The sequence below is a fragment of the Pundamilia nyererei genome, unplaced genomic scaffold, assembly GCF_000239375.1.
Source record: "Pundamilia nyererei isolate P.nyererei 1_Seehausen unplaced genomic scaffold, PunNye1.0 scaffold00530, whole genome shotgun sequence".
NCBI classification, from domain to species: domain Eukaryota; kingdom Metazoa; phylum Chordata; class Actinopteri; order Cichliformes; family Cichlidae; genus Pundamilia; species Pundamilia nyererei.
The window spans coordinates 9,647-21,881 of NW_005187931.1; the positions used below are offsets into that span (position 1 = coordinate 9,647).

The following is a 12,235-nucleotide window of genomic DNA, read 5'->3' on the forward strand; positions in this document are numbered from 1 at the left end:
CACACACACACACACACACACACACACACACACACACACACACAGGGACACAATTTCAGTCTCTTTCTTTCTCCATGCAAACACATTTTCAAGCTCACACATTTGCAGCCCGTTTATTCTGCACACGCTCACAAACGACAATGACTCCTTTACAGTTGGACTTAACCATTTGTGTGTGAGTTTGTGCGTGTGCACACCGAGAGGTCAGAGGTCACTTATAATCAGATTATTCCACCCTTTCTGATATTTCGAGGCCTCTGCTTGGACCTGAGATCTGCCTTACGTGAACTTTTTTGCCTATTGAGTGCCCTCCGTGGAAGCACTGGGGTCACGACCTGGCCTTGAAACCGACGCTGACGAGCTACAAATAGCGGCCTCAGTTCACTCGATGTCGGATGTTGCAGTGTCCCTGGTGGGGATTCGGCGTTTGCTTGCTCAAGGGCACGTCATCACCTGAGGAAAAGGGAATTCCACAAAGGAAGACGAAGAACATGGCAGCTTGTTCTTTGTTTCCTCTTTTGTTTGCAGCCTTGTGTCATCGCCATCTCCATATAAAAGACAAGACGTAGCCACCGTGATGTCACCAGGTAGTTTGTTGGAGCATTTTGTGCGCTGCCATCATGGTTTTTGAAACCAAGTGAGCTGTTGATGTGATGATTTTGAGGAGAGCTTATTCTCGACTAAATTTCCTATAATTTTTTAAATTCATTAGGAAAGCATTAGCCGAGGTCAGACATCGAGTTAGAATCAGACTTCTACACCGTTAGACTTCATTTTGCAGCTATGAGCAGTCGCCCCCTGCTGAACCTCAGAGGGAATGCAGGCTTAAGGGATTTCCCCTCGCTTGCTGTCACAGGATAGTCGGTCTTTCATGTCCTCTGACGGCTTTACTTTCTGGGTTTACTTTCAGATTAGATGTGAATAACTGAGGGTAATGGCCTGCCCACTTAACTGACCAATCAATCAGCTACATTAAAATACTCTCTGTAGATCATTTGTCAAATCAAATCAAATCACTTTTATTGTCACATCACATGTGCAGGTACATTGGTACAGTACATGTGAGTGAAATTCTTGTGTGCGAGCTTCACAAGCAACAGAGTTGTGCATTTGTGGGACTAAAACCACAGAAAATCTTGTTGCTGAGCCTGAAAAAGATGATCCACGAGAGTGAGGGTTTTCTTTATTGAATGCAGCACCTTCACCTGACTTTTCTTTTTACTTTCAGAGCAAAACGTGGCGACCACGCAGAACTAACTAGCTTCCTGTGCAACAAAGCCCACCTGAGTGTGTGTGAGTGAGTGAGTGTGTGCGCTTGTATGTATATGTGTGCGTGAGGTCATGTCGGGCATGACGAGTGGCGTGTGTGTGGACAGTGACCTCTCCTCGATGCTCCAGAGAAGCTCAGCCCCCTCGCACCATCACCCAAATCACCATGGCTACGGCGGACAGGGACAGGTGAGTTGACGTGTAAACTTTTGCATCCATGTTGGTCTCCCAGTGCAGGGCTGCAGAATCAGCGGGTGAAGCGAAGGTTAAATCAAATTAAATTTAGAAGGTTCCTGTTGAAACTGGCCTCGGGTCATTGCCAAAAACTCAATTAGATCATCCAGGTAGGCATCAATTACAGAACCCACCGCTGCTCTGCTGCGAGGGCGCCGATCTCAGGGTCAGCTGGTCGATTGTTCGGTCAATACGCTTTCTCATTAGTCCAATCCACTGCGTTACTTTCAAAGAACGAAACAAGCCTTTTAAGGATTGATCCATTAGTTGTGAAAATGACCCCCACATTTTCACAGCTAGGGGGGGGACTGCCAGCTTAATTAATGCTCACATTTACAGAACTTTTACTTTTCAGTTTCCTTCTTGTCACTCTGCTCCAGAGAATACAGCGACAGTGTGGTCAGACCAACTGCAAAATAAATGTTTCCTGCAGTGAGACGACAGACAAAGTCTAGGCAAAAATGGATTTACTACAAAGACAGAATGTGGTACTGTTCATTAAGAGTTGTACTTTGGAATAAAGTAGTTCTTAGATTGGCTCTCATGAACGAATGTTTGTAGGCAAATAATAGAGATGAATAAAACTGCACTGGTGAATACAGCGGATATTTCTTTGTGAGCTGTGAAGGAAGGAAAACGTGGAACAGATCTGTGCAACAGTATTTGCTCCCTTCCAGATTTTGTAGCGATTTGCATATATGTCTTGGATTTTTTTTTAGATTCGATTAGATAAAACTTTATTAATCCCTCTGGGAAATTCGGTAAATCGTTTAGATTTAATGTCAATATTAGACAAAGATAGCCTGAGTAAATACAAAACACAGTTTTTAAATGATGGTTTCATTTATTAAGGAAAAAAGCTATCCAAACCCACTAGTTCCTTTGTGAAAAGTAATTGTTCTTTTTTTTAAGAAAGTGTACTTTATTGGTCCCCGTGGGGAAAATCGCTCTCTGCATTTAACCCATTCACTCAGTGAAGCAGTGGGCAGCCATTGGGCGCCCGCGGAACAGTGTGCAGGGACGGTACCTTGCTCAGGGGTACCTCAGGGTAGCTGTTCAGGGGAATCGAACCCCCGACCTTCCGATCATGGGGCCACCACTCTACCTACTGAGCTATCCCTGCCCCAGGGGTTATCTATACCAGGGGTCCCCAATCCCAGTCCGCGAGGGCCGGTATCCCTGCAGGTTTTAGATAACACCCTGGGTCAATGCACCTGAATCACACGATTAGTTCATTACCAGGCCTCTGGAGAACTTCAAGACATGTTGAGAAGGTAATTTATCCATTTAAATCAGCTGTGATGGAACAAGGACACATCTAAAACCTGCTGGGACACCGGCCCTCGTGGACTGGGATTGGGGACCCCTGCTCTAAACAGTAGCACAGCCACATTCAGCCACACTGGAATGTTTTCAAGCATGAGCAGCCTGTTTAAGGTCATGCCACAGCAGCTCAATCTGGACTTTGGCTAGGCCACTCCAACACCTTCATTTTGGTTTTGTTGGGCAATTCAAAGGTGGACTTGTTGGTGTGTAGCCAGCTTTTAGCAGTCATCATTAGGCATAGTATCAACTCTGTCGCCTTGGTGTTTGCTGATATTTGAGGCTCCATTAACAGGTGAACCGCTCTGTCCTTTTAATTTTGCTCCATGAAGACAGCTCTGCCCACCAACCTCCCTGTAAAGCCACTTTATCCGTGTGCTTTTTTAAATTGATTATGGCTGGTATTGATAACAGTGATTGGTGCTATGTCCTGCAGGTGTCGGGCCTGGCTCCCATGCTGGACTACACTACAGAGATGGATCGTTACCGCTCCTCCATCGCCAGTTTCTACAAGACCAACGTCAATATGAACATGAACGTTACAAACTTCCCTCAGTCAGCCAAACTGGCCGCCCGCTTGGCCGCGGCCGCCCCCATCTTCCCTCCCACCGCTGCCAGACTTGGGGCTATGGCGACGACACCCTGGGGTTGCCACGACAACATGAACATGAACATGAACCACCCGGCGGCAATGTTCTGGGGCCGACCTAAACCCGTGGCGGCCACGCCGACGCACCACCCCCACCACCATCATCACCCCTCTGCGACGCCGGGTCACATGACCTCCTCGCACCCCCATAGTACCAGCATGCACCAGAGCAGCAGCAGTGGGTCGGGAGGGGGAGGAGGTGGTGGGAGCAGTGACGGTGGAGGGGCTGAGAAACACGGACACACTGCCTCACTTCCTGTTTCACAGGGAACGGCACACCATCACGCCATGGCATCAAGCAACGGGAACTTCCTTCCTGGATACAGTGGCGGAACAGACTGTGGCGTCATGAACAAGCAGGGACACACCCACGCGGACATGATAGGCCTATCAGAGGGTGGCAGCTGCAACGGAGGAGGGGTTATGGGTGGCAGCTTCCTGGGGGGGCTGGGACTACCTCCCGGGGTCATTGTTATGGCGATGGGGTCAGCAGGGGGCGGGATCTCAGACGCTAGCAGCGCCTTTCAGATGACAGGCGGCCAGCGGGCGCTAACAGACTGCCAGCAGCATGCCAACTCCTCCCCCTGCCCCTCCTCCTCCTCGCCCCCATCATCAGGTGTGACAGCGGCGGCCGTTTCCCTGTCGTCATCATCATCTTCGTCATCCGGGACGGTGGCTAAAAGAAAGAGGAAACGATGTGGCGTGTGCGGGCCGTGCAGGCGGCTCATCAACTGTGGCGTCTGCTCATCGTGCCGCAACAGGAAGACGGGTCACCAGATCTGCAAGTTCAGGAAGTGCGAGGAGCTGAAGAAGAAGCCGGGGGGAGGAGGGGGGGTGCTGGAGGTGAGTTCATGCACGCACACGCACGCATACACACGTGCACACGCACAGCATTGGCTGGACGTTAGCAAATGTATGTCTCATCTTCTCTTTCTTCTGTGTGTGTGCGCATCTCTGTCCGTGTGTGTGTGTGCATCTCGGTGTGCGTGTGTGTCTCGGTGTGTGTCCTGGCTCACTTAACCCAGATCACTGGCAGTGATGCTCGAGCTGGAAGGCATCGCTCACCCTGCTGAGTGTGTGTGTGTGAGTGCTGTGCAGATGGTGGGTGGTGAAATGCGAGAGCTCGGTCCCTGCTGAGGTCTGGCAAGCCGCCAGCACACACACACACACACACACACACACACACACACACACACACACACACACACACACACACTGATTCACGGTGATAAAGCGGCCGGGCGAGAGGGAGGGAACAGCGAATATTTATGTGATCTACCACTGCTGTGTGCGTGCGTGTGTATAAGAGTGTGTGAGCGCAATAAGAATTAGTGGCGATCAATAATTCTTTGACACCAGCATTCGACCTCACTGATGACTCTATATATCTCTCTCCCTTTCTCTCTCTCTCTCACACACACACACACACACACACACACACGCACACGCACTTCCTGTGGGAATCGCTACAAACTATCACTAATTATTCCCTCATCTGCACACATGTGCTGTGAGGACACGCGCTGAAACACTGTGTGTGTGTGTGAGATGGGAAGAGAGTGAATTAGCAGCCATAATCTTCCTCAATTACACGCTAATTGGACCTGTGGAGGCTAACGGCAAGTGACAGCGGCGTGTGTGTGTGTGTGTTACAAAGCATGTGAATGTTTGTGAGGGCAACTCTCTCTCTCCCTCTCTGTGTGTGTGTCAGCAGGTGGTTTCACACTCTTGCCTCATTCTTTCCGCTCTCTTTGATGTCGACCTGACAAACTCTTAGCCTGGCACCAAGTTTACTCTGTGAGATGAACAGCAAAGCACCCTGGGTAGTTTTCTCCACCTTTCTCTGCAGCAGGATAACCTGTCAGAGCCCAGAGCAAACTGGCCACTAACTTCAAAGTGATTTCAAAACCAGTCAAAGCTGATTTCAGTGCACTCGATGCAACGTATGCAAGGATATCATACCCCGCATATGTAGGCGTCGTCACTTTTAAGAAGTCCAGTTTTGAAGCCTTAATTTCAACTTCATGTCCATCATCATGTTGGCGGTTGTGGAGCTAGAAGCGACCATATTTGGATGAGATGATGTAATTGAGTTATCAGTTAACTGTGCTAATTAATGAGTGTCACTGACCAAAACTGAAGCACAGACTTCTTCGATGGTCAACTCTTAGCAGGTAGGGTGACCACATGTCCCTCATTACGCAGAATTTATGGTTCGAGTCTAAGGATGGCCCTTCTACTTGCAGTGGCGCCAGTGTACAAATAAGTGGTACAACTGGTCTGTGGGCCATTCTTGCGTGTTTTGTTGTTGGTCCGTTAGCCATCCAAAGAGAAGAGTGAAGTTATAAAATACAAAGAGAGATCATGGCAGCGGTGGAAACTTTTCATTGTTTTTTTACACTCGGTTTCACTTCAAACATTTTTCTATTCACGGAGTGAGCAGAGAAGGGTTTTCAACCGCAGACGTGCTCCCATCCTGGCCTCCAAAATCCTAACTACAGATTGCTACCATATGACATTTGCATCTGCCAAATGCTAATTGGTTGACAAGTAGGTCAGAATAGGACAGGAGCAACAGGAGTTCACCAGGAATGGGAGAACTGTGAAAAAACCCCATCGAAGATATAAAAAGGAAAAACTAACAAAAAAAACCCCCCAGCAATGTAACAATTATGCAGATTGAAAAATTATGCTTCAAGTGAGACTGCACAACATCTTAAACATCTTACAAAAACCTCCCACATTTTGACTGGTTCTGCACTTTTCTACGCCTTCTTTTACCCAGAGCATATGAAGGGAAAGCATTTTATTATAGTCACATGAAACTTAGCCAGTTTAATACTGAGCTCATATTTTGTTGAATATGATGGAAACCACCATAAAGGAAATGAAGTGGTAGTATATTCTGAGAAGTAACATTTTTGTCTTTCAGGTTTTTTTCTTAAACATATTTTTCAGTTTCACACTGAAGAAGAGTACATGTGTCATAGTTGGTTAAAAATAGCGAAATTGTCACATATGGCTCTGTCAATCTACAATGTATTGCTACTGAAAACCACAGACCACTGACCATACAGAATTGCAGCTGTACAGGGGTGTATAAAGACTATTTCATGGACCATAAAAGAAACTTATTATCTTACTATCTTATTAAAAGATTGAAAGCAACAGGAAAAGTTGCATTGAAATATATTAGTCTATTACGACTATATTAATCATCAGATAATTGCAATAATATCCTCCAAAAGGCTCAAAGAGATCAAACAGTCCAAATGTAGCGGAGCTGAACCTGTGTCGCCAACCATCTCTCAAAGAGGCCACACCCCCAAAAATGCTGGGGACTGTTTCATTATTGGGGTCACCTTTTAATTTATATTAAAGAACTTGTTTTTACATGCTTTCCCTTTACAGATGAATACTTTACTTTGTGACTGGTGGCTCTTCTTTCAACAAACCCTCTTTTTTTTAATATTATCTCAGTATTAAACTAAACCAGTGATAGTTTGTGTATCCACACAGCCAAAGAGATCTGCTGTTTTTCAAAGTTAATTTATATCCCAAACCCCAAATTATAATGAAATTAAACTTTATCACAAGGTGACAAGACAGGAAATCTATATTGACTCTATGAAGTTCTGCTGGCAGCTTTTCAGAGGAAGGCAGAGTATAGTCGCAGCAGACCGACTTTGATCTACAGCCTGCATCACTGCGGATGTGTTTACCCACACAAACGGTTCAAGAAACACAGCAGAAACTGCGAGCCAGCGTTGATGCTGATGTGATCCAATATTTACAATTTAACTGAAAAAAAGTCAAAGGTAAAAGACTAAGATTCAGGAAAGAAATAGTAGAAACAGACATTTAGGTGTGTATTTATTTTGTCATTTCGATTTTACTGTCAGTTTTCCTATGTCTCACGCCACATTTTGTCTCCTATTCTTAGCGGCCTCCCTCTGTCCCAGCCAGTGAGGCATTTCGTTGGTTCTTCTAGCCTTCCCTCCACCAACAGAACCAAAATCTGGAGGCCTAGCAGGAAGTCACCATCACACGGACTGCAAAATCAGCAAAAGGACTACAACCTCTGGAACTGAAATTGATTCTCTGCGACAGGATTACAATTTCATACTGTATGGATGACAGTTTGAGACTATTCCCACCTCAGCTGGAACAGGGAGTAGCTAGACAGAAGGAGAGGAAGAGGGGGCAGTTTGGTCACAGGCAACCGGACTTGGCCAATTGATGTGGTGATGCCAAAATTGCATGTTTTTCCCAAGATTGTGTAAAGGTAAATTTATAAATCAATTCTTAAAAAGGCGCACACAGAATGTCCAGACCGTAGCAAGCTAACTGGCTAGAACAGATACTAGTCTGTATTTGTACTGGCTAAACAAACTTGTTCCAGACCTCTAAATTGTCTATCACTCCTCCTGTTTGCTTTTCTTAACAAACAGTTCAGGCCTTGACTATTGAAAGGATAGGCCGCTAAGTAGCCACATAAAAATAATCTATAAATTCTGTAGCTCTAATCTATTACATAAAAATTTCGAAAAGCTCAGGTTGTTCCATTGCAAGCTTGACTGGATGAATATCGAAACATTAACGGTTCTCTTATGGCTTACTCATAGAGTTGCAATCAATTCAAAGACTAGTGCTGGAACAAAGCTGCCACTATGTCTGTAGCTAGGCTGTTCTTAAAATTACATGAAATTGTATCAAAACGACATCTTTGAGGGTATATGAAATCTGACATCTACTGGTGAAAATGCAAGAGTATTGCCCTGTACCTCTACTTTTAGCAGTTCTTTGTGTCAAGATCTAATCCACTTTTTATGGACTGATTTTTAGACTTTCTTTCATTGGGTCTCAGCCTTATAGGTAGGGTAAGGATCTCGGATGCTGCTCTTTTGCATCAAAAGCAGCCAGCTGTGGTGGTTTGAGCATCTAATTAGAGATTCCCTCTGAGTACTGTCCTTTGGAAGGTTCCAGTACAATCCAAGCTCGAAGGAGCCATGCAGATTGTAGATCCCATTTCAGCCAAGAGAAAACTGGGAACTCCCACGGGTAACTGAAAAATGTTGCAGACATTGGGAGAATAATACCCTGCATAGTTTGCTATCAATGCAACCTGACCCCGAAAAACAGAAAATAGAGGCATGGCATCAAAGATCAATAAGCCAACAGCAGAGAGAGTGTTCTGTACCTGCTTTCAACAGTAAATGTTAGATTTGGGAAATTGGGCTTCTTTGTAAACTTGACCAGATGTTTTGGCCAGATGTTCCGGTCACGTGATTGCTCTGGCAAAAGCGGGTGGTGTTATCAATAAGGTAGATTATCCATTTCAGATCCCAGTATGGACCTCAACATGAAGTTTACCTTAGCCTGGTGTACCTCATGTAGCCTTGATTTAAAAATGTCTGAAAATAAAAGAAGAAAAAAGATGGAAAAAGGCAATCAAAGCAGTGTTTTTGTAAGTTCCAGAACAGTCTTGACAATCTCATTCACATAAACATGTATTAATTACATAGAAATCATTTTAAGTGCCAACATTGTGACCGTTTTATCCATTTCCTCTCATGTGTTATGTAGCTTTTCTGTAAAGGTCCATCAAGTCACAAAGCCCAAAGTCCACACCAAAGGAAGGTAGTCTCTCCCAGAAGAAGAAAAGCCCAGTTTGTAGCATAGGATTTCCTGTTGTTACTTATAAACATCATTCTGAAATAACAATATATGCCAGTTTGGTCCTGTTAAACTAATGACAATGGATTACTCTCACTGTAATCCCCTTGACACTAGGAAAATCATGTAGCTAACATTACTTCACCTCTGACTGGCCACCCACAGGAAAGAGCTTTCTGGAAATAATCTTCAGTAAATATAAGAAATTATACAAACTTTAGTACCAAATGTAAACCAGTAAACAGATTTCATGAAATTCAGCAATCTTGCTGACAAACATATTTTGCTAAGAGAAAAAGTAATAGTGACATTATTGCAAGGACGCTTTGTGTACTGTGCAATGTAGCAACTTTTTTTTTTTCTTTTTCCATAACACTTATATTACCAGGAAGTAAAACAATTGAGATGAAACATCTCTTTCTGGCTTCCTGGATTTTGTGAGAGTGTCCTTATCCTAAACAGGGAGCATAAGTCTAGCCTGGTTTTCAGTTATGGCAATTATGACAAAACCATAGTTCTCAGAGAAAAGCTGTTCAAACATGGGGAGAACATGCAACAGGGCTTACCACTGAAGCATCGTGCTGATGTGCTTTTATAGAAGACTGTTCTTGTTCTGGGTCAAGGTCCAAACTCCTTAATCTGGATTTCGTTTATGAATAACATATCTTTAAGGTATGTAAGCGGTGTTCACATAAACATCCAAGACATTACCAGTGAAAAGCTGATTGTCTGAAAGTTCGAAGTAAATAGAAAAAATAACTATACCTGATTAAATTGGCTACTCTTCCTTTCAGGGTGTTCAAATTCATGTGCAGCCCAACATGGCTTAGGTTGCATAGTGGAAGTCATCCTCTAACCCCTCAGGACCCTGCCTCAGGATGTTGGAGCAGAACTCTGCATTGGCAGCCTGACACCTGAGAGTGAACTCAGGGTGCACAACACACAGTTTGCCATAATATCAACTAGCATGGTAGTAGAACTCCTGATCTGACCTTTGAGCTTCAATTCTTCCACATTCTGCTCTCTCACAGTTGCACTTTTTGATTTTAGTACATAAAGTATAATTTTGGTCAGCTGTAGTCTTGCTGTCTTGAGATGTCCGATAATGTGAACAGAAGCCGTATATATGGTATATAGTTTGTGATCATGGCACAGATTATGTATGTTTGTGTACAGCCTTCACAATCTGTGATAAAACTGTCACCTGCTTCCTCTTCTTCCTCCTCCTAGCAAACCACAAACCCCATTGTAGCCAAACCAGGAAGATTCAGGACTTAACCACAGAAACAATTACAGTCTGACCAAAACCGGATGACACGTTAACCTCAAAGGGAAAAAAAATCACCACAGAGAGGATACAAACTGACCTCAGCAGGACGTGATTCAGGACTGTTATTAAGGACTACAACTTCACCACAGTAGGACTACCACATCACTGTTATCTGTCTCTTCTGTCTACCTCCTCCTCAAGAACATTAAAGGCACCTTGATTGATTCTTATTGGGCTCTGTTCATGTTGGTACGGCATGATCTGCTTCTTAACTCTCTAGATGGTCCGGAGCTGATCTGCCTCTTGTGGAATCTGGTGTTTAGATTTTGTATTTGCAAGTGTACTCTGCTGTCTAAATGAGTCGTGAAATGTCTGAATTTATTTTATTTGTCTAGATTTAATGGAAAGTTCTCAGGGTGCAGTCACACTTCTGGTTTATATGAACTACAGTAGACTGAACACAAAACTCACTTTGTTGCATTTTTTTTACATTTGATTAAAAGGTGGCAGTTGAAGGTTTGAAATTCCTGTCTTCACTAAAAGCTTAAAATGGCAAGATGCATTTTTAGAGAAGTATGGATCAGAAAATCTGCTCTCAAGTTACACCTCCAGTCCTGAATATTCAGATCTCTAAAGTTCATATCTATGAGACCCCTGCCAGGACCTCCAAGAGAGTTCAGAACCAGTTTCTCTGTACTTGTATCTGGGCATATTGTACCACACATGGTGACCAGTAGGATCCAGAACAGAAGAACTCACCTGCAGTTTATTTGTGGCACAGAGACTCACCCTTGGATCATCTGGAGAGCTCTGAGGTTCTGAGTATAACTCTGGGACTAAAAGGAACTGAACTGAACTAAAAGATCAAATCAGAACATTCCACACACACAGAAAAAAATAATGTTATTTCCAACACGTCTGTAGGCCATTGATGAGGCCCTATGAGACTTTGTGCACAAAAACCTTTATTACTGTTAACAATAATTTGTCTTATAAAATGATTGGATGGCAGAATCCACAGCCTTCTTAAAGTCTTATTTTGAAATATTATCTTCACGAATGTTGAGCAATCTGCCATCAGAAGACCTTTGATATGCTATATGGATGAAAGTACTGGGCCAACCACACATTAGGAGCTGCTCGACCATGGAAACCCATGCCATGAAGCTTCTGGTGACGTATTTTGCTGATGCTAGAGGCCTACTCTTTGTAATGTTTAAAATGTTTGTAGAGGGACGCTGCATGACTAAGTGCTTGATTTTATACACCTGTGGCAATGGAACTGAAAAAAACCTGAATTTACTGATTAGGAAGTGTGGCCCAGCACTTTTGTCCATATGGTGTATCTGGAAACAGTCAAGAATGTTAGCCATTTCACATGTTTTCTGGGTTGGATCACATAACATTTAGAAGATTTTCATTATAACACTCTTGTTACTTTATCACTTATCCACTCAGTAGATAAGTGATTTGTAGCTAAGAAAGGAGAACATTAACTCCTGAAATACATAAATGTGATTCCAGCCAGACACTATAAAAAGGTGGATGTAGATACTGTAATGCCATCCAGTGGTTTTTGAAATCCTGGGAAAATTATTTCTAAATCCCCAGTCACGCTTGTCTACAAATGGTTCAGTGACCTGATGGCAACCTTATGGTTAGCAAAAACTTCCTTGTGATTGCTTTGGTCACTGGCAGATTGCAGTGGTCATAATTTGGATGAATGTGACAGACTTGTCTACAAACAGTAGTCAGTTACCATCCAAGCTACAGTTAAACTGAAAAGAAGGATGCAAACTGGAACTGGATACTAT

The 12,235-nt window shown here is 43.8% G+C and overlaps 1 protein-coding gene across 1 annotated transcript; it reads left to right on the forward strand.

Annotated features, from left to right (window-relative positions):
• The first annotated feature begins 1,188 nt into the window (after window positions 1-1,188).
• Window positions 1,189-7,466, forward strand: LOC102210026 (CXXC-type zinc finger protein 5-like). The gene is made up of 3 exons (XM_013907815.1): window positions 1,189-1,458; window positions 3,263-4,318; window positions 7,419-7,466. Exons 1-3 carry the CDS (start codon window positions 1,342-1,344, stop codon window positions 7,464-7,466), a joined length of 1,221 nt encoding a protein of 406 aa, XP_013763269.1. The 5' UTR covers window positions 1,189-1,341.
• Window positions 7,467-12,235: the final 4,769 nt, after the last annotated feature.

What these genes read in the sequence shown, in the direction of transcription:
- LOC102210026 (XM_013907815.1), top strand. Translation starts at nt 1,342, where the DNA reads ATGTCGGGCATGACGAGTGGCGTGTGTGTGGACAGTGACCTCTCCTCG. An exon ending in GCTACGGCGGACAGGGACAG is followed by an intron (nt 1,459 to 3,262) that starts GTGAGTTGACGT and finishes TATGTCCTGCAG; the next exon opens with GTGTCGGGCCTGGCTCCCAT. An exon ending in GAGGAGGGGGGGTGCTGGAG is followed by an intron (nt 4,319 to 7,418) that starts GTGAGTTCATGC and finishes TCCTATTCTTAG; the next exon opens with CGGCCTCCCTCTGTCCCAGC.